The sequence below is a fragment of the Centruroides vittatus genome, unplaced genomic scaffold (genome assembly GCF_030686945.1).
Source record: "Centruroides vittatus isolate TY-2023 unplaced genomic scaffold, ASM3068694v2 contig_519, whole genome shotgun sequence".
In the NCBI taxonomy this organism is placed as follows: domain Eukaryota; kingdom Metazoa; phylum Arthropoda; class Arachnida; order Scorpiones; family Buthidae; genus Centruroides; species Centruroides vittatus.
Genome location: NW_027122304.1, coordinates 457542 through 480566, shown reverse-complemented (window position 1 = coordinate 480566; position 23025 = coordinate 457542). Strand labels below are relative to the sequence as shown.

The 23025-nt window shown below is 29.5% G+C and overlaps 1 protein-coding gene and 1 long non-coding RNA gene across 4 annotated transcripts in view; both read left to right on the top strand.

Annotated features, from left to right (window-relative positions):
• LOC136978388 (uncharacterized) overlaps positions 1 to 23025 on the top strand; it is a 117563-nt gene that overhangs the window by 29207 nt on the left and 65331 nt on the right. The gene's annotated exons all lie outside the window — the stretch shown is intronic.
• On the top strand, positions 2017 to 21342 carry LOC136978383 (alkaline phosphatase-like). 3 transcript variants are annotated; one of them, XR_010881216.1, is made up of 10 exons: positions 2017 to 2166; positions 7215 to 7435; positions 9421 to 9595; positions 11607 to 11785; positions 14187 to 14394; positions 16583 to 16723; positions 19696 to 19887; positions 19973 to 20095; positions 20602 to 21128; positions 21193 to 21342. XR_010881216.1 is itself a non-coding variant. In XM_067274085.1 (9 exons), the coding sequence occupies exons 1-9, from the start codon at positions 2106 to 2108 to the stop codon at positions 20913 to 20915; spliced, it is 1614 nt and encodes a 537-aa protein (XP_067130186.1). In that variant the 5' UTR covers positions 2017 to 2105; the 3' UTR covers positions 20916 to 21342. The 3 variants fall into 3 exon arrangements, 1 of the variants encoding a protein (XP_067130186.1); XR_010881217.1 differs by having other exon boundaries at positions 21178 to 21342; XM_067274085.1 differs by having other exon boundaries at positions 20602 to 21342.

The following is a 23025-nucleotide window of genomic DNA, read 5'->3' as shown; positions in this document are numbered from 1 at the left end:
TATGCATAATGCGAATAAAATTCAACGATTTAATGGTCTTTAATTGCATTTATAAGCAATAGAATGTATAGAAAATCGCCTTATGAGTCTATAATTTAGGGTCTCACAGTTTTACGTATGGAGGGAAAGGCATGTTATAAATCTAATTCCAGTCCTGGATAAGGACACACATGATAAATAAAGAGTATAATTATTTTACAGTATACGAAGTCACCCAGAAGTCAGTTAACTGAGTACAGTAAGTTAACCTTAGAATCCTGTATATAACTCCAACAGAAGATAAGGAAAGTATTAATATTCTGTATTATATAAAGCGAAATGTAACAGAATTAGTGACTTAAATGCGCATCATTAATAGAAGAGTTTTCGAGGCGTTCCCGATCGAAAAATACATCAATATCTGATCTAAATGATTAAATAAAGCTTCAGGAATAAGAGAATGGAAGATATTCGACAAATCCGTGTCCAGATACGCAAGCGTTGGACAAAGTTTCGATGCCTAATCGTCTAGACACGTGACATCGTTACGTCACGGTCTGTCGCTTGAAAACTCTCGAAATGATACAAGAGAAAGTCGTGGAATGCCAGGAGACAAATTCTCTCTCTTGTTCCTAGCTTCTGTAGCATAGCATCCGGAACTAAGTATAGCTTCCTCTCGAATTTCAACAGGGTTAGGAAAGCGGATATTCGTCATAATGGCATTTCCGGTCGGGTTGACTCTTTATGTTATTACTGTTACACAAATGACTTCGGGTCTAGAACGTTTGCAATGTTTAATATAATTAACAAATTCATAAATCGAATAATTCAATCGCCTCTAATCAGATTTCGAAATTACATTTGATAATAATAATAATAATAATATAAATAAAGTTCAAGCGACTTACCTCAAGCAGACGACAATTTCTTATCGTTCTAACCGACAGATGGCGCGTTAATAGTATTAAAAGATTTTTTAAAATTATTTAAATTTGTAAATATTTATAAAGTAGTTATAAATTTATACGTAAATTATATAATTTAATAATAATTTCTTTTCTAAGCAATTTAAAGTTTAATTCTTGAAAAATTTAACAAAAAAATTTAATTAATGAATTAGAAAAAATGATATTTTTTCGGTTAATTAATTCACACGTTAGATGGCGCTGTTTTTAAGCAGACGAACTTTTTCTCGTGTTGGCCGCCATTTAAGTCTTATTTTTTTAAAATATGTTTTAAAGGTAAATTTATGTGTTTATAGTCATTTAGACAACTTTATGGTGTTTACAATTGAAAATCGAAGAATTTACATACGGTAAAATATCATTATAATGGTTTTTTTCTTATTTATATTAACTTTATTTCCTTATTATAAATCGATAAAATTTTGTATTAAAATAATTGGCATATTTAAAGAAAGAAATGAATGATTTAAAAATCGTTAAATAAAATTAAGAATAAATGAAAATTTCATAAAAATTCTTTTATTTTCTTCTTTCATTTTTTTTAAATTTAATTAGCGCTTCCTAATTGGCTCTTCTGCTAATGACGCAATTGTGACATCATTTGCGTAGCGTAAAACGTGTCAGTGACAAGTAAACACTTGGAAAGTGGGCTTTTAATTATATTTTAATTATCAGAATACATTTTATCACGTGTTACATTTAAATGTAATTGCGATGCCAAATCTCATTACAGTTATTAAATTATAAGTTTTAACGAATATTCACTCGATAAATAGGAATTTATGTATATAATCTCTTTTAATTTGATCATTTCTTATAGGCTATAAACTCTACCTTTAATATATATGAACTTTGGTTTTATAAGTTTCAAGTTATAATCGACTGGGATAACGGAAATACGGTAATAATCGCATTAATTAAAATAATTTTCGGCTCATGGTTTATAAGAGTATAGAGTTTCATAACTGCAATTAGATTTACTCTACGATTCCTCTACTGATAAGTTTCAAGGATGAACTTTTTAAACGAAAAAAATGTCATTGTATTTTAGGTGCGAATTCATGGAAACGTGAACGTCTATGAATTCGCGTGTGACGTCATAGCACATGTTTCGCTTTCCTCAAGATGGCGCGAGAGTCAATCGTTCAGCAGTGATGTTACATGATGTTGTTGTGGCATGTCGCTTCTTTTTGGATGTTGGCATATTATGTGTCGTGTCAAGGTATGTTTTAATTTACATTTTCCTTTTTAATTTACCAGTAACCATTTAAAAATGCCATAAATTAATGTATAATCTTGAAAATATTTTGCAAATATCTAATTTATGCAAAAGTTTATTCTAATATAACACAAGTTTACAAGTATATTACCAGACTTATTTATTGTTTATAAATAATTGTTCATACGTAAATAATTTCAGATTTAACTTATTAAATCTAGCGAATACTGAACTGTACATAGTATTGTTCTATATGTAATTCATTAAGCATACTTACACGAATACAAAACTTGGCTAAAATCTATTAAATTTTACATATTTGTATATTAAAAACAACCTTTTAATGTCTATACAATGAGGGAAGTATGATATTACTGTATCAACACACTAAAATTTAAACTTATTTCACTAATCTTATAATTTATTATGCGTATAACATGGTTAATAATCAACATTAGCATATACTTTATGGATGTATTAATTAATATTATAGAAAATATACATATATGTAAGAAATTATAACAAATTATAACTTTCTATAAAAACTTATAGCCACAGTTATGTTTCACGTGTGTCAATTATTATGGTAGCTACATAATAGTTAATTCCTACGTTATAAAATAATTTATATTATATATAATGGTTAAATAATATGTTATATTATGATTGATAATTATGTTATAAATTATCAAGTGCGAAGTATATATACAAGCTCACATATACAAGTTATATATATACCTATATATTATTTGTAATTACATAAAGTTTTAAACGTATTTAATTCATTATAACTGCGTAATGTTTATGGAACTTAAGTTAATATTACAAAGTTATGCGGAATCCAATATAACTTTGCTATATATAATTATAATCATAAACGTATCTTAATCGACAGTCTGGTTGTTAGTCCAATACATAGCAACTAACAACTGCACTGCTGAGTGAGATAGGTTTATATTGATAATTATGTTATAGAATCTGGTAAGATACTTGAATAAACATTGAATTACACACTTAAAAGTTAATTTAGAAATGTTATAAGAAGCGGAAATCAATTACAATTGTTAAGTTGCAGTTCATATCGTAAAGAAACATGTTAACTCATTCAGTTATGCTGTAGGAGTTCAACAGATGCTGCATTTATTCGTGCCAGGCATGTTTACGACCGATGTAAAAAAGAATATATTCAGCTAACTCAATGCAGTTTATAACTTGCCAGAAAGTTTAAAACAGCTCACTTTTTTATTGATTAAAGTATCGTTTTTCTTTTTTCTATTATGAAACTTTGCAGCTCGAATGGCATTAACTCGGCTAATTTTTCTAGTTTATTAACTAGCTTTGCGTTAAAAATTGGAGCAGGATAGTTTTACTAGAATTTTATTTTTTAGGAAGTAAAAAAGAACAAATAAAATTGAAATTCCGAGAAACGAAATTGCAAGATTCTTTCCGTTTAATAAGACTTAAAATAAAAAGAAAACTAATATGTTCACGAGCATTAAAATAATGAAAGATATAATTGGAAAAATTTTGACAAATGACAAACAATTCCAAATCGATTTCAAAAGTAAAATTAACCAATTATTTTTCTTCCAAACTTACATTAATTCTGTAATATTTCAATTAGATTAACGACTATTGATCCCAATATACCCAATTTATCTAAAAGGAAGAGGAAGGAAAAGGAAAAATAGCATCAAAAAACATATAGTAAATCTTCGATTCTCATTCCCCCTGAGACTTTCCAGACGAGTGGATGTTGAATGAAGATTTTCGGGATTGAAATTAGTGACGTAAATAATTATCGAACATCCACGAAGCTCGATGTAAACATTCGAGTTTCGGAAGTGTAATCGATGATCTGGTATCCATTAAAGAGACAGTTTAAATTATAAATAAACGGTTGGATAGATGCGAGATGATGTTTTAACTACAGATAAATAAATAGTGTCCTTACTTGAGACGGTTTTAAGTAAAACACTGTTAACACGTATAAATTTAACAAACTGTTAACGTTAATTAAGTTGGTTGCAATGATTGAATCGGTTCGCTGTTCGTTCAATCAATACGCGGATAATTCGATTCAGCTTATTGATATCACCAAAGCTATTTCATCGACCCTTTAATCTTAGATAAAACTCTATAAACGTCCCTTTCTCTTTCTAATCCAGACATTCTTTGAAGTGCAATAACGAAAATCCCAGCTATCCTCGTTGATTCGCATCGCTTAAACGGTATGAGACGGTCTCCTGTTATGTTTCCTTCGAGTAAAAGCATGTAGAAAGACTTCCGAAAATTAGCCATTTACAAGAATTATATTGTGCTAAGTTGCATTATTACAACAGGATGTCAATGATTTTTTTCACTAAGCGGTGTAACTCAATAGGAAAAAGGCATGCACAGTTGCTAATGGGTGTACAGTTAGATCTTTCAAAATGCGTGCATAGTGATACAGAAATAGCACTAGTCGCTTCTCGTCTTCATCCTCTTTATCCGGTTTATAGTTACATTTTTTTCATTTAAAGCTTCGTTGATTAAAATGGATAGTATTGTAAATATTTCGTGTGTCCTCTTATTCATTCACCAACAAATCCTACTAATTACTAATACCATACTTTCCTAAGAATAATTTTTATTCAATCTTTGCATAAATTCTGTTGACGTGTATCTCACAAAGGGATGAATGAACGAATTTACATATTGATCTTTTAAAAACTTTTCTAAGTTATTATGAAGAGAAATCATTTGGGATGTTACTTTAATGGATGTAACAATTTTATTTTATAAGAAATAAATTTATATTTTGATATAAATATGAATGTATTTCGTATGAAATGCCACGAAAATAGGTTTCTTTTTTCTTTCTCTTTCTGAGATTAAAATCAATACAGAAAAGGAAGTATTGTGATTCCATTTATATTTTGTTTGTGTTTTTATTATATATAAATTTATATTTTTATATCTGTCGTATTATATTTTATAAACATAATAGAAAAAGTAACTTAATCCCGTAAAGGTATTTATGTCTGAAATATGTCTGTTGTTGCACTTTTACACTTTACACTATGCTTTGTTATATTTTAATCTTTACACTGTCAGAAAACTCCCCTTAGTATTTTTTTTCATTTCCACAAAATAACCTGCTTTATAATATTAAATATTCTTTACTGCTACAAAATACTTTGTGTTTGGTTTATTTTGCTCCCACACAACACCGTTTTATGTTATTCTGTGCTTTTGCTCCTACACAACACTCTGTTTTGTTATACTTTGTTTTTTCATACCTGCAAATCCTCTTGTTTTGTAACGTTTTAAAATAGGCTAATAAAGGTATTTGGAATCAATATTAAAACCTCTTTTTTTTAAGACGAACTACAAATTACTTAGCATTAATCCGCTAAAGACGAAATGAAGATTAAATATGTGATTTGAAAGCAATTAATTTCTTAATTAGCTTAAAATACTTGTTTTAAAAAAGAAAATCTCGGGTGTTTTGTCTTTTCTAATTAAAACTTTACGTTTTCTTCCCTCGTCGAAGACAGAAAATTAAACCGTTCTGTTAGGTAATTTTTTTTCTTTTTCTTTCTCTTTTTATGTAAAAGTAGTGATTTTTGATAAAAAGAAACTTTCCTTATTTCGTTTTTATATCGTATTTTGTTCAATAAAGATAAAAATATTTTATAAAAGAATCATATTTCATACATGAGTAATTATTTTATAAATAGCCTAATTCTGGAAAGAGAATTATTACTTTCAGATTCGAGATGAATACGTTCTAAAGCTCTTGTGCTAACTTTGTATAGATATATAACTTTTTAATTCTGCTTTAATGAAACAGATATTTATTACAATCGATTGAGAATTATATTTTATATTTGAAGATTTTGCTTCGAGCTGTTCTTACTTAAATATTGATTTAAGATAGTTATTTTTAGGACTGGATTTAGACTTATTGTACCCTAATTATTTGTGCTTTTATTCCTATATATTATCGGCTTTATAACATATACGAGTAACTTAACGACGTCTAAGCTGTAATGTCATAGTGAGAGGTCCTAACTTGTAACCTCATAAAAGTGATTCTAACTTAGAATCCTAGGATGAGGTCTTAACAAGACGTACCCCGAGCCCTGAATTGTAAGCTATAGAATCGAAATAGCATGAAATAGTCATATAACGTGTGATGTAGACTGTAAACGTAGCGTGAGGGTTTAAACTGAAGTCTCATAAAATAAGGTCCTAAGCTGTAACCTCATAATGTATGCCCTTATGCTGTGAGGTTTTAAGCTAGTCCCTTATAGATGTGGCCCTAAGCTGAAGCTTAGTGTTAGACCCTAAACTCTAATGTCATTTTATGAGACTCAAAGCTATAAAATCAAAATGTGGTTCTAAGCTAAAAAAAAAAAAATAATAATAATAAAGCTATAATTTAGAACCGTACACTATGATTTTATAGAATATACCTCAACAATAAGATTACAGTTTAGGGCCTTACTCTATGAAGCTTAGACATTTAATGTAAAATATTCTATTATTTAATTTCCCTTTTTTAATTACTTGAAAAACTATAAAACTGTATAAAGACATGCTTATCAAATTTTTATAAGCACGTATTTTTGAAAATCATGTTTTTGTAGTAGATTTTCTGTTAGTTTATTCATTACAAATGATCGTTTTTTTAAACTTGTTTTTAAGAAATTAAAGTTTAAGTAGGAAGATTGCTATTGTTTAGATTATAAATTATACATCAACGGTTCGTTAATTTACAACACAGATCCGTTTTGTATTTTTCATTTAAAAACAAATCAAGATCCTTCTCTTATTTATAATCTTTCTAGGATATTTATTTTTAAAACACTAGCCGTGTTACACGATGTTAGCTAGCAATGACTAACAATGCACTCCTTCTAAATTTACTTAAGATGTGTCACTCAATGTCGAAAATAGAAAAGATTCAATGCTGTATTTCAAACAGTTTATCTTTAAATTTTATTTCTCTAGTGTTGGATTGTTTTAAAAAAATTAAAAATTTCTTTTGTGTTAACTTTTAACAGATAAATCTTACTGGTACGAACAAGCCAAGAGTAATTTAATGAAGAATGTTAGAGAGGAGAGGAATTACAACATTGCCAAAAATCTTATCTTGTTTATTGGAGATGGAATGGGAATAACTACCATAACTACTGCTAGGATACTAAGAGGTCAGCTACTGGGACAGAATGGCGAAGACACGGAATTAGCTTTCGACAAGTTCGAACATGTAGCATTGTCAAAGGTAAGATATGTTAGATATAAGCTTACAAAAAAAAAGGACAATAACTACAGTCAAACTTCGATTTAACGTTACCGATCATGTGCAGAGCTGGATTTAGGCCTAGTAAGCTAAACAAATTACATGTAATGCCTCAGTTAAGAGAGGCGCCAAAGACTATTTGTATTGCCTATTATTATTATTTTGTGAAGGAAGATGGGTCTGTTGTATGTTGTAGTGCAGGGCCACAAGTCTAAGTCTGACTCTGATGGTGTACCTTAAAATTAGCACTAAATAGAATGTAGCACTAAACTATAGTAGCCTAACTAAAACAAGAGGAATAAGTTTAAAAGTCACCTGATCCGGTATCGTTTGAAGTATAAAATCATACATATAGTAATTCATTGATTCTAAAGAATTCTTGGTTAATGTTACCCTTGGTGGCAAGATGGCGGCCGGGGGAATTTTTCCCTACATTCTACACGGCGACGGGGAAAATTTTTTTCCCTTAATTCGACGTGGCGACCGTGTTTCCTGTAACCTCGAAACGGAGACGCGCGATTTCGCGTTTGTGACGTGTGAGAGAGAGGGAGCTCTTTGGAAATGTTGTGACGTAATGTGTTGGTGCCGAGATCGTCGAATTATGCAAATTTTGTTTGGTGGGAGTGTAGAAGACAGTGGTGTGGTGCATGTTCGTTGTTGGCATCGAATTTTTTTTTTTTTACAATATCTGTTCTTTCCGAATTGCTAAAAAGGTAATTTATATTTTTTACGAGTAAAAACAAAAAGAAATTGCGTGCACGTCATGGGCGACGTTGATTTGAGTTCGAAGGAATTCTGGGCCAAATGTACTACCGGGAAGTTTTATAAAATGATGGAAACAGATTATTCGGAATTGGGATTGAACCCGGCAATTGATAATGCATTCAAATTTGCGGTCAAATTAGGTATACAGCAGATAGAGTCGACGTGTTCTACGTGCGATAAGACATGCAAAATACATTACGGAAGCGAAAGAAATGAATGTCGTCTTACATGCAGTTCGTGTGCAGTTAAATATTCAGTGTACGAAGGAACTTTTAAAAGCAAATGTGGTCGTCTGTCCTGGGGATGTATCTTGTCATTCATATGGCACTACCTATGTCTAGAATGTGGTGCTACGATTTCGGCTTTAGCATCCGGGATATCTCGAAAAGCTAGTGTGGATTGGTCGAATCACATACGTCTGGTAATGATGATATCACTAAGTAACATGATGACGAGCTTCAAAATAGGCGGCCCGAATAAGATCGTCGAGATCGACGAAACTGTCATTTGCAAAAGGAAGTACGAAAAAGGCAGGTTGTTGAAATCGACGAAATGGGTTGTGGGTGGCATATGTAGACAGGACAGGAAGTGTTTTATTTGTCAGGTAAACGACAGATCCGAACAAACTCTAAATTAGATAGTTTACAAATACGTCAATTCGGGAAGTTTGATAATAACCGACGAGTGGAAGGGGTACAACCACATTGACGACATCGAAGGCGTGGATCGAAGATCTATACCAAACGAAGATCAAGGTTCGAAACTCGGGAAGAAATGTAAAAAAGGAAAATGACAGACAATCAACGTGAGTAAAAAAATGTTTTTATTTCTATTAAAATATGGTTTACATTAGCTTATTATAGTATAGGAGTTACTAGGTCGCGTTATTACGATACAGCGCGCAACGCGCAGTCTCCATAGAAGACCAAGACGGCGACCTGAAACGCGTTAGTCACGTGACCACAGGGAAAAAATTTTTCCCGTAGCAATCTCGAATGTAGGGAAAATTTTCCCCGTCGCCGTGTAGAATGTAGGGGAAAATCCCTCTGGCCGCCATCTTGCCACCAAGGGTAACATTAACCGAATTCTTTATTTAATAATTAATTGGTGTTATATCGAGGTTCGACTGTATATTAGCTTTAACGTAAAGTTTAAATCAAAAACATATTATATATATATATATACTAACTATTAATTTACAGACCTACAACACAGATAGCCAGGTAGGAGATTCGGGAGCTTGCGCCACAGCGTTACTCTGCGGGGTGAAAAGTCGTTTTGAAACAATTGGTTTAGATGACAACGCCATTTACGATAAATGCTTTAGTAGCTTCACTTCTCGTGTCCCTTCTCTAACAGACTGGGCTCAACAAGAAGGTAAATAACTACCAGATAAATTATTTAAATATACTTTGATTTATTTACAACAAAATGAAACTTTAAGCAGATTTGTCAAATGCACGGTAGATTAATTTGAAGAGTGCGTGCTGACAGAACATCTGTTAAACATTACATTTAATAGAGTTAATAAACTTTAATATTCTGTCAGTAGAAATGTATTTGTAAACATTTTGATAATCTTTTAAAACATAAGTGTTGTTTTTAAGCGATTGGACTTTTTACGTTTAAGAAACATTAAAACACGTTAGCTCAAAGAAAAATTGTATGTAGCTATCTGTTACTTGCTATTATTACTAAATAACTTTTATATTATTAATAATTACAAAACGCAAAACCTTGATTTTGACGGCAGAGACGAGTTTTCTAAACTAGTAAAATTTTCATTAAGTCTGGTATCATTTAAGATATGACACGATACCCTTTATCTCCCCACTCCCTTAATCTTTAACTATCAAAATTTAATAGCATCAATGCACAATATATGCAAGTTATCATGCCAAATTTCGTTTCTTAAACATATATTTATTAAATATTATTCACATATATATTCTCTGAGTTGTGACTACATAAAGCGAAGTTTTTGTCAACGTAAGGGACTTGAATCATTTTATATTGGTAAAATTTTAGACGTTAGAAGAGTAAAAATCCAACCGATTCACTTACTACTGGGAGAGTTAATAATCAACGTCACAGAGTAATAAAAGAAAATGTTTTGGAATTGATCGATAAGTAAAGGAGCATTAGGAAATAAAAAGTTTTCACTCTTAACTTAGAAAGACTTTCTTGACGAAACGAAGTTTTGAAACATAGTAAAAACTGTGCACGAAATACATCCATTTAAAAAATTTTCCTCATCAACTATATACCCTTTACAATTTTGCATTTCTTTCATCTTCATACTATTTGACATCATCGTTCTCCTTACTTCTTACACGTTATTTCCCATTATCTTCGGTGACAGTTTATGCTGACAGTTCAGCAGGGAAAGAAAGGTCGATTAAGTGCAGATATCTAATAAAGATAGAATGTTTTAGAAGTTGATTAAAAGGTAACGATGCGTATTAGCATTCTTTTAGTGCCATTTTAAGAAATAATTAGAGTTTTACAAAAAAAATAATAATAATAAATGTTATAACTTTTATTATCCTGTAAAAAACGATATTGTTTGAAAATGGTTCAAAGAATTTGTATGTTGTTCAATCAGGAAATTGTTAAAACACTATACAGATGAAAACATTTTATTTATGTACTAAATGATGCGATTTTTTTATGATTAAGAGCTAGAATTATGCAGTAATAACCTGGAAAATAAAACTTAAATATCCATGAATTGTAAATTAGGTTCTATATTATTAGTGATTACATTATCCTGGAGCAAAAAGATATGTTTTTAATTTCATCAACTAAACACATGATAAGTTTATTTATCTGCAATATGAGAAATATATTCATATTTAAGTTAGAAAAATTCTACACGTTACAATGACATTGTTCTTAAATTTCGCGCATTAAATATAGTTAATTCGAATGGAATTTTATTCAAATTTGAGGCAAAAAGTTCCAAATAAACAAATAATTTAGATACAGATAGAGAAAGAATTTATTCATGAAATAGAAGAATTAGATATATTTTTTCTACTGGAATTGAGATGTCGTTAAAAATATTTAATTAAATTCATTTCTATTGTATTATTTCGTTCTAGTTCTTTAATATCGAACGTATAAAAGCCAAGAAAAGAAAAAAAATCTTAATCGAAACTCAATATTTTCGAAAATACCATTAGTTTGTGTGGAATTTACTAATAGTTAGGTGCCTATATATCAATTCTGCACTGCAATTTATCTGGATTCGAAAACGTGCATACCAAAAATTCATAATCCTTTTCATCCCGATTACTTTTCACATTCTGTTAAACTCAAACAGTGGTGTTTAGGAGTGTAATATTAAACTGCTAAAATGATAATTACATGTATTTCACTATTACAGGTAAAGCTACGGGTGTGGTAACGACAACACGCATTACACACGCAACACCTGCAGCTGCATATGGGCACGCAGCGAGCAGATATTGGGAGAGCGACGATAAAATGCCTGAAGATGCTAAAAGTGCTTGTAAGGATCTCGCCAGGCAACTAGTCGAAGATGAACCTGGACGAAATATAAATGTGAGTATATTACAACTCCACACCAGCTGTACTCATAGAGAGACACGTCACAGAAGTATCGTGCTTTACATTACAAAAACTCTTGTTTACTTTATAATATCGTACAGGATTACAATTTTTTTTATTCGCTTCAGTACCTAAAAATATTTAGAACCATACACAAATCAGTCGAAAAGAATATATTTAATCACATGCTACATACATTGAGGGTGGTGAAATTTTGCAATGAATTATTAGGTAATATCTATATTTACTCTCATTTTTGTTGCTTGCAAGACACCCATAACAGACAAATCTGTTAGGTTTCAATACAGAAAAACTATTTAGAAGTTTATCTTTAAATTTCAAAATATTAAATAAAACATTGAATTTTAGAATTTAGCATTGATTCATGTATTATTAATGTATTTTCTTTTAAAAAAGAAGAAAGTATGCCAGTAAAGTACAGGGGGGAAAAGGGACTAGTAGTCGTAATACAGTCTGCTTTGTTATTCTATACTTATTCCAATTTTATACGCTTAACCGTACAGATTATTTTTAAAAATAATTCTTGCCAGATTTTCTACTTCTTTTTAAACTTCTGCTTTATTTCTTACTTCTGTAAAAGAGTAGAATTTGTCGAGGATTATTTTTACAGCATGCATTTCATAGTTTTTTGTCTTTTTCCTTCGAAAACATTACATTTCAGATGAATTTTCGATTGTAATATTTATATGTTTAAAAAAAAAATTACTGGATAAATTGTCTATTGTTTCGTCTGCGTTAAATCTAAGCTATTCTTCTTGTAATATCTTTATAAAAATATACGAGAATGATTTTGATACGTGAAAAAATTAAAGGAAACTTAATTATAGGGAGGCTATTAAAAGGAAAATGATTCAGTCACCTAAACATATATTTCTTTAATAGATTTGTCATGTAAACTTGTATTATGGCTTAAATAAATAATACTTTTAAAATAAGAGTTAAACAACTTCAGTAAAACATAAAAATTACGCTTTCTTGGAGTGTTTTTATACTTATAACGCAGTATATGTTTATAATACTGCAAAAATATGTTTGAATTTTTTATGTTTGGTTCTCTTTACATATACTGAAGATTAAGTTAAGAAATACGAAAATAGTGTAGTAGGTTTTAATAATTAAACTAATGGGATCGGTATACTTAATAAAATACTAAAAGATTATTCTCAGTTTTAAAACAAGTAAAAACCGTTCGTTTGACTTAATCCGATTTCGAGGAACGAAGTCGGATTAAGTCAAAATAGTTTTTACTTGTTTTAAAACTGAGAATAATCTTTATTTTTAGTATTTTATAGTGTAGTAGTTGCTTGTAAAGTACTAGCTGAAAGTAGCTGTTCATAGCTAGTAGTAGCTGCTAGTCAGTGGCTATAAGCAAAAAGGACAATTGCCTGGGGCCCCGTCAACAGAGTTATTAAACCAATCTTTTATAAACTTATTAATGTAGAATATCTAAATTTAAACTTGGGTCTTATCTGGGACTCTGGATTGCCGGTGTGATACAAGAGCAGGGTGGACTAATACAGCGCAGAGGAAGAAACGAAAGAGAATACCCCAAAATTCACCGAACAAAAATGTTTGAAGTCAACACTGTATATGGATTCCCCTAATTCAAGTTTGCCTGGGGCTCTATGAATATATAACGCATCACTGCTGGTCACTGAAGATAGTAGTAAAGAAGTAGTAACAGAGATGATGTAACAATTTGGGCTGCAAAAAAAGCTTCAAAGAAAAACAATAACTTAGTGGGAATATTTTCAGTTTGAACAGGTATTTAAGCATATTATAGTTACGATAGATAATCAGAGAAAAAATTCAATAATCTATTTGTGGACTCGATTAACAGCGAAATGATAAATGATATTGATTCATTTGACGAACAGGCTGAGGAACGTATTATATACGTTAACTATTTTTTGATAAATTTAAATATTAGATCGATCGAACTATTTATAAGTGGAGTGCCTCAGGGAAGACGAAACCATTGAAGTTTTGTTGCATCTCTTTTGAGTGAACGTGTTGAACTCTACATACAAATAAAATTAAAGCGATTTGCTTAATTAGCCATTCATTTGCACAATATTTTACATTTATAAATGAATTTTTAATCAACTTTAACTTTTAATAATGTTTTTCTATCGCTTAGTTAAATGATAAATCAAGAAAACGTTTAATTAAATAATTTAGTGAATAAACTATGGCATTAGTAAAATATTTATTATTGTCTTCGATGTCATTACTTTAATTGCGAGCAAACAAGGAGAATTATCTATTTACACAGATATTTAAAATGAATTTAGGGATTTTCTGAAGCATTTTAAAAATTAATTTATAGTATTTTCACTTAAGAATTTGTAATAAAGTTAAAGTGATTTTTCAGGTGATTTTAGGAGGAGGAAGACGTCACTTCGTCCCGAAATGGGAACGAGATCCCAAAAGACCGACCGAGATGGGAAGGAGAAACGATGGACGAAATCTCATAGAAGATTGGCAAAGAGATAAAAAAGCCAGAGATCTCTCTTATCAGTATGTTTGGAGAAAAGAAGACTTCGATAATGTCGACTCTAATAAAGTTGATTATTTATTAGGTAAAGAGGAAAAAAATGACATTTTTATTCACTAGTCTTTAATAATCTCTTGTTTATATTAAACCGTTTTAATTGAGTTGACACTTTTATTAATGATAAAGTAAATAAGTAAAAGTCATAAGACATAACACAGTTTACACTTACATTTTTACTTTCCCTGATGTTATGTACAGTTAATAATATAAAAATATACGAGAAAAGTATTGTAATTCCGTCACACAGATTCCCTAACACCAAAAATGCCAAATATACGGAAATATCATTCTATGAATTTGCTGTGTGTGTGTGTGTGTGTGTGTGTGTGTGTGTGGTGTTTATTTTGTTTAATATCTCAGGGTGGAGTAAAGATTAAGAAACAAAATTTGGTATGATTACTTATACATAAAGGGCATTGATGCTATTAAATTTTGATGGTTAGAGGTGATATGGGGGTTGATTTCGTCATATCTCGAGTAGGGTCGAACTTAATGGAAATTTTACTCGTTATTAGCGTATAAAATTTTTTAAAAAATTCATCTTAATTCTCAAAATTAAGCCTGCCTTGCCTTTTTATAATAATTAATCATATAAAAGCTACTTTTAAATAACGTCTCGTAACAGATGCCGCACACACACAATTTTAATTTTCAGCTACTGTCAGTGTATTTTAAATGTAGATTTTTATCAAAATTCAACAAAAATACCCCTTTTAAGCTTTTATTATTACTTAAATTATATATTTTAATGTAACTGGAAAATTATCGGTCCCCTAAAATTCCCGTTAGAGCGTTTGAAAAATCGAGCAAGAGCACTCGACAGCATTTTAAACTGTTGAGTCGTTACTTTTAATTACATATATATATTGTCAAATTCTTTTTATTTTAATTTAGAAGAGCAGGAATTTTTGATACAATTGATTTTTGCATACAAAATCTTAGATTAGATGTATATAAACATATGCATATAAAATCTTTTAATTTTCTTTCAGTCACTTCCCTGTTTTCGGACTTACAAATGGATTCAAAAACATAGAATATAAAATAGGCACTATTTAAATTTTTAATAAATAGAATAAATGTATTTTTTAGATGTTTAAAAGTAGAGTACATGCTAATTTTAAACATTTAAGAAATAGAAACATCTAGAAGAAAAAAAAGAAAATAACGAATTTAAGCAATCACCTTTAACTTACGAACAGAATTATAAATACGAAAATCAGTGTGATAAAATGAAAAAGTTACAGCAAAAGAAAGTTTACGAATGAAGTTAGAAAAATTTAAAGTTCTAGAAAATTTGTGAGAATTAAAATTAACCAATAAAGGATATTCAAATAATAGGCTATTATAATTATAGGTTAATTTAGTAATAGGTTATTTAAATAATACTCTCATGGCAGCAGATTAATGTTCTGAATCTCTGTAATTAATACGATTTCTTTCCGAATAACTAGTAAATATTTTTCTTGCTCTGTCTTTCCAGGATATGTTTATAAACTTCGAACGTTTCTGTGTATAGTGAACTGAAGATAAACGTTTTTAACTGCATAAATAATTTTAAAAAACCCTCTGCTACCAGCTCAAAGTTAAAATTGTGTGTAATTTCAGGGCATATAATATGTTTATTTACAATAAAATATTAATTTAAAATGTTTACATCACTTTAGTGTAGAAGTAAGTAAAGAAAAATAAAAATGTAATTATGTTTTCTTTGTTTTACGAAGTAGAAAAATTATCTTGTGGTAATATAATAGTATATAATATTCGGAAATTTTGTATAGAAAATTAGCAAAGTTTATTGAAATTAATATAATTATAAAGTCGTTAACTTTTTATAAGTTTAGTTTAGTTTATAAAATTTATATATATTATTGGGTTTTTCCCTTTGAAATAAATACAAATTTTAACCCATTAATTTTGCTGTTTAGTATTCTAAAACTATAGTGCGAGATTTGTAATTATTATTATTTATTTTCATGGAGCTGCGTCATGACATTGCAAAATAGCATTTACTCACTTTTATAACAATTAATATTAAAGAATTATTCAATTATTTCTAATCCGAACTTGATTAAATACATATAAAACTGCATTAAATTAATGTACATAAAATATATTTATCATGGTTGTAATTTATAATATAAATTTACATCGAACATAAATAAAATAACACGTAAAATGCGTAACTTATATATATTTATATATCTGTATAGGTCTTTTCGAACACGGTCATCTTTCTTATGATTCGGATAGAGATACAGGACCAAATGGTGAGCCATCATTGGCAAATATGACAAGAAAAGCTATCGAAATTTTAAGAAAAAATCCTCACGGATATTTTCTGATGGTTGAAGGTAAGTATCGACAACAAAATAATGTTTATTTATCAAAAAGACAAATTGCGAATAACATTTATTTCGAACGTAGATTAGCTGCCATAAATTATTGTAGTTACGTATTAAATCGTTTTTACGATACAGAATATTATAAAACATACGTTTATTTTTAATCAAATCAATCTATATCTTGTACAGTACGTTATCATTAATTTAGAAGTATTAATTAAACTTTAATATTTGTCCGTAACACCGAACTTGTAGAGCCACAGTATTCTTCTTTTTCTGTTAAAGTCCTTAACTATTTCCAGTATTGTTTATAAGTCCTTTTGAATTAATTATAAAAATATACATGTTCTTTAATAGTCTCACTGTTAAAACAGTGAGTGAGTCTATTGTACTGTTCTGTTCATTTTGACTGATGACTATTGTATTATAACATATATATAATTAATTCAAAAGGACTTATAGACAATACTAGAGATAATTATGGATATTCTAACAAGACAGATCTGACAAAGAAGGATACTCTGGCCCTACAGATTAGGTATTACTGCTAAGAACTTATTCTGCCTACGATATGAACAACTTAATACACTAAGAATCTCGATTACTAGAAAGCAATACTGTTTTTATATTTACTATAAAAGTAATACTCTTACTCAAAACAGAAGTTCTGCTTTACAAGAACTTTTTCACTTAAAAGCTGCAATAAAATCATTTATCTAACCCATACAATTGCCAGCTATATTTAGTTATTGAATTTTTTTTTCTTAACATCGCTACTTTAGACGTTGTTTTTTACTTGAAAGGAAACTTGAGAGTTTAAAAATTAGATACAATAGTTGAAATGGTCACTGAATGAACTTTTATCAGTTGAGGGTTTTAAAAGCTACCTTGAATAGAGCAGTAGCCTATACTAAAAACTCGGCTGAACAATGAGACCGTTGCTTACAGATAGATCAATATTGGCAAGTTCCTTGTAACGTTATTACTTTCGCTACAGTGGAATCAACGCTATTATTTTCGAATAAAATATTGTTTAAAAAAGATTAAAGGATTTGATAGTTGACAGTATACTGAAGTAGAATAAATAGCAAAATACGTTTTTAAATTATAAAACTTTGAACAGTTCTATCTCTGAATTAGTTTTTTTTTAAAGTAGTCTAGTAAAAATAGAGATTAGCTATTTCAAATAATTATTTTAATAATGCAAAGCTCAATTATTTAAATTAGTGAATTAATTGTAGCTCAAATTAAATGTAATTGAAAAAAAATCGATTCGTATGAAAGGATTTTAAAATAGGTTATAAACATTTTTGGGCTGCAATTTGAAAAAAATTGTATACCTATAAATTCCCACTGTCGTCCGTCCGTCTGTCCGGCTGTCAGACTGTCTTTCCTTAATGTCGAGACCAGATGTTGAAATCTTAGGTGCAGGAGGCCCCGATTAACTAACTATACACGAACTTCTGACGCAAACCGGAAGTCATGTTATTTCAACTCAAACCTTTATCCCAGCATTCAGCAAAGCAGTTAATTGTTGACCGGCACGATTCTATTGTTAAAGAAAATGTATGATGTACTATACTGTACATATAGGGGCAAGCCACTACCAATTTGAGGTGGAGAGCGTATATTTTAAATTAAATAAATTAAAAATATGATTAAAAACTTGCAGCCCGGTATTGTGGCAATGTCATAATAAATAATTGCTCACTTGTTATGAGATTATCCAACTGGAAAAAAAAAACTTATACTACTTTGACCCTTAGATTATACTCTATACCAGGCATGGGCAAATGCGGTTCCGAGAGCCGCATGCGTCTCTTTTTGAGTTACATGCGGCTCTTGCTGAAAGTGTTAATTTCTGTTTTTTATTATTATTTTTTACAATTTTATTTTTATAATTTTGTGAAAATATGTTTATTAAACAAATTTAAATATTTATTTTATATTATATTTATATTATATAATAAAATCGCGCGCCTTACCATACTATCCGCCACGACAGTACAGAACTGCGGCTCCCAAGCATTTTGCAAAACCTACATTTCGGCTCCCACTGAACTCTTGCTTGCCCACTCCTGCTCTATGCAGTCGAACCTCTAATTAATGGCCAACTCCCGATAATGATTATCTTTAAATAGCATTCTAAAAAACCTTGGAACAACGGCTATTTTTTAATGTTTCCTCAGCAGCTATAGTTCAGAGGTTTGACTATATTACAGATATTATAGTGTAAAGTATAGTGTACATATAGATATAGACGTAGGCAAACAAACACAGAAAGAGATAGACTTACACCTGCACATAGATTATTACGAAATTTAGACTTATGCAAGTTTAGTTAGTCGATAAAGGATTAATATAAAACAATCCCAGTCAGAAAGTAATTTCATTTAAAATTTTAAGAAGCAAAGTTTTGACGTTCTGTTAAGCCAGTATGTAACAGTAAGCCTATACACGTAACGATATACCTGTCAGGTACACATGTATCACACACGTATTTATCAGTAACAGAATACTGTTCAGAAGGAAATAACGAGTGGTTTTCAGTTTTTGTTGTATAAACAGGTTAAGATTTCATCTCGTTTAAATTTAAACGCAGTGACAACTGAACAAATTTCATTTTCCTAGGGTAAACTTAATACAAGATTATTGATATAAAAACCATGCAGAACACAGAATTATATTAAAGTTTTTCTATCTACAAAATAAATCGATCGTGGAAAAGCTGTGTTAAAAGTCAGTTCGAATGAATTTTGGATAATCCGTTTTACTTTTATTCCAAATTCTCCCTTCTTCATATCAGATAATCAATAATTAATGATGATTGACTGTTGAAACTCTTGTTAATCGTTCATTACAAGATCGATTCTGCCGATAAATATATTTATAAAAGCACCAGTTTTATAAATTTTTTATAATGTAATTAATATAATCTATATTATTATAATTGATATAAAATTTGATATTTTTATAAATAGGTGGAAGGATCGATCATTCACATCACTTTAATAATGCTCGCAGGGCATTAACTGATACTTTAGCATTTGAATATTCTGTTGTGACTGCTGTCGAGATGACAAAACCAGAGGACACGTTAATTGTGGTCACTTCAGATCATTCGCACGTATTCACTTTCGGTGGTTATCCCAAGAGAGGAAATCCAATTTTTGGTATGTGTTCCATTAATTACATAAGTTAACTAGCGTAAAAATGTAAATTTAACATTTAAATATTTCCAAAAAATTTGAATAACAGGTGTAGATGATAAAGTATCCGACATTGACGGTATGCCATATACCACCTTGTTATATTCGAATGGACCAGGATATAATAGGAATCACCCAAACGGCCGAGAAAATATATCTGGAATTAATACGGGTAGGATGAAAAATCACTTTTAATACTTATGAACATATGCCGCCAATTGAGATATCAAGCATAAAAGAATTTTAGCTAATTTTAGTGGTTAGCAATAATTGATAGTAAATATAAATTAACATTAAAATAGATAGCAACGTCGTTGCTGGACTTTTCCGGTATTAATTGTTTGTTTTCTAATAATTGCTACTATTACCTTTAAGTCTTCAAATTGGTTCGGGAGATATTAAGGGGCGAAACCATATCTTTGTTATACTTTCCCTCTTATATAACAGCTAAGAATGTAAAAGTCATCATTATTTTAGAAATTAACGTATGAGATTAGTGAAGGAATTAATCTCCGAGTATTCTAATTATCTTTAAGAGAAACATAGAATCACTCTTTTACGCTTGACTCCTTACGCACGAAGTAAATGACAAAATTTTACGACGTAATTATGACAATTCTCTTGTATTCATTTATAATTTTAACAAGGATCGTTGATTAAATCCGAATATTTTAACAGGAGATAAAAATTACATACAGCAGTCGGCAGTTCCACGTAGATGGGACACTCACGGTGGAGAAGACGTACCAGTTTACGCTCACGGACCCATGTCTCATTTATTTCGAGGGGTGTTCGAACAGACGTACATTCCACACGCGATGGCCTACGCTGCGTGTATAGGTCCGGAGAAAGATAATTGCCAATTTAGAATGGAATCGCATACAAAACGAATCGAAGCGTGCAGACCAGCAGAACTAAGAAGCCAAGCTGGAAAAAACTTTTGTAATTTGTGGTTAATGGTAATGATATTAAGTATCGTCGTTGGTACTTGACATTGTTCGGGAAACGAATAAAGTTTCTTGGATATTAATTTATTAAAGTAATTTAAAAATTTGAAACAGTTCTCAACAGTTTGAGTGTACAAAAGAACACGAGCATGAAGTAAATTTCATAGAATGTGTATTATCAAAAAGCTATTTAACTGAAGAATAAATTAGTAAAGGTTGTAACACTCGAAAAATTCGAGAGTTAAAATGCAGCTGAAAGTAAGTCAACATCATATTGATGATTGAATTATGAAGTGCTTTGTTTCAGATTCATTCCTTTAAGCTTCCTATCGATGATGGGCCAACCATTTGTTTTTTAATTGTAAAAATACACGAAGTTAAGAACGTCCGTAAATTTTTTGTGTGTATCTGGAAAGTAGGAAATGTAAAAAAGAAATAAAGTATAAAATAAAGAAAACAAGAAAAAAAGGTTCGTACTATATTTTTTCTTTTAGTTTTCCAATAATTCACTCGAAAAATTTCAGGAAACTTTTTACTACATTATTTAGTGTTTTTATTGCTCAAGTGAATTATTATCCAATTAGATAATATAAAAATTAAATAAATGAAAAATTTTTCTTTATTTTTAAATTAGAATTAATATCATATCATACAGTTTCGGATAGAGTAAACAGCAAAGAGGACTTAAAGATAAATTATTTATTAGTACTGATATTTGATACTTTTTATCAGGACATTAAATGCTGTTTGATATTATTACAGCAATAAATAACAAAATAAAGTGAAGAAATATGACAAAGAATACTTATGATACTTACAGCCAATGATACACGATGGGTAATAAATAACATCAACTCGTAAAATTGTCTCTTGGCAATAAAATTTACTGAACGCAATATAACAATGAATCAATAGCTTAGCCTACTGTAACTTGATAGCCTAATCTTAAACAGGATTACATGTGGATTATCTATAGATTTAATTATATTTTAATATTAGAGTACTAAGTTAGGTAAAAAAAATTAATACACTAAAAACAAACAGAAGTTTAACAATTAAATATCAAACTCCTTACTCAAATCCTATTAAATCCCTAGTAAATCTTTAGTAATAGAGAGCATTAAACTTTATAGCGCAAACCCTAGCAAATATAAAAAAAACACTAAATTCTATAGCAAAATTCTAGTAATAGAAAGCATTAAAGTCAAGTTTAAAACCTAATAAACTTAGTAAAACTTGTAATACAAAGCATTAAAGTCAGGAGCAAAACCTAATAAACCTAGTAAAAATAGTAGGCTAATAGAAAGCCTTAAAATCAGGCGCAAAATGTAATCTAGTAAAATTAGTAACAGAATACATTAAAATCAGGCGAAAAGCCCAATAAATCTAGTAGCAAAAAAGCATTAAAATCAAGTGCAAAATCTAATACATTTAGTACAACTAATATGATGCATTATATTCAATAGCACAAACTCTAGTAACAATAGATAATATTAAACTCAAAGTGATTATCACAAGATCAACAATTTTACAATTACAATTTCTTCATTGCAATCAATACTCTGCAATGGAGCAATTTTCCTCATTATTCTTTGCGCTTAACAGATTTTAAAATAATTATTGATTACTACAGACTACAATATAATGTTAAGATCAGAAAAAAATGCAATAATTTCATAAATTTTTAAAAATGTTTACACAAAGAAATGCTTAAATAACATTTTATAAAATTTTTCACATGCTTATTAAATTATAAAATTCGCATTTTAACTGCTCCTAATTTTATCATTAATTTTTTAAATTATTAAGATAAATAATTCCGTACAAGCTCTATAAAAATTGTTCTAGAATTTAAAAAAAAAGTTTAAAAATAATATTCACTTTAAATTAAATTTATATCATGATTTCAGAAGAATTCTTAATAAAATTTTTCATAAAAAATTAAATAATAAATATTAAAAAGTAAAAATAAAAATTTATTTCGATCTCTTTAATTTATCTCTAGAAAGTCACATCAACATCTACTCAAGAGATAAAATAGGAATTATAAAAAGAAATTCCTTTAAAAATGTATAAAATTCTGTACACTTTACTTTAAAAATCTATAATTTTCATAAAATATTATTTTGAAAAAAAATCAAAAGTTATTATTTTC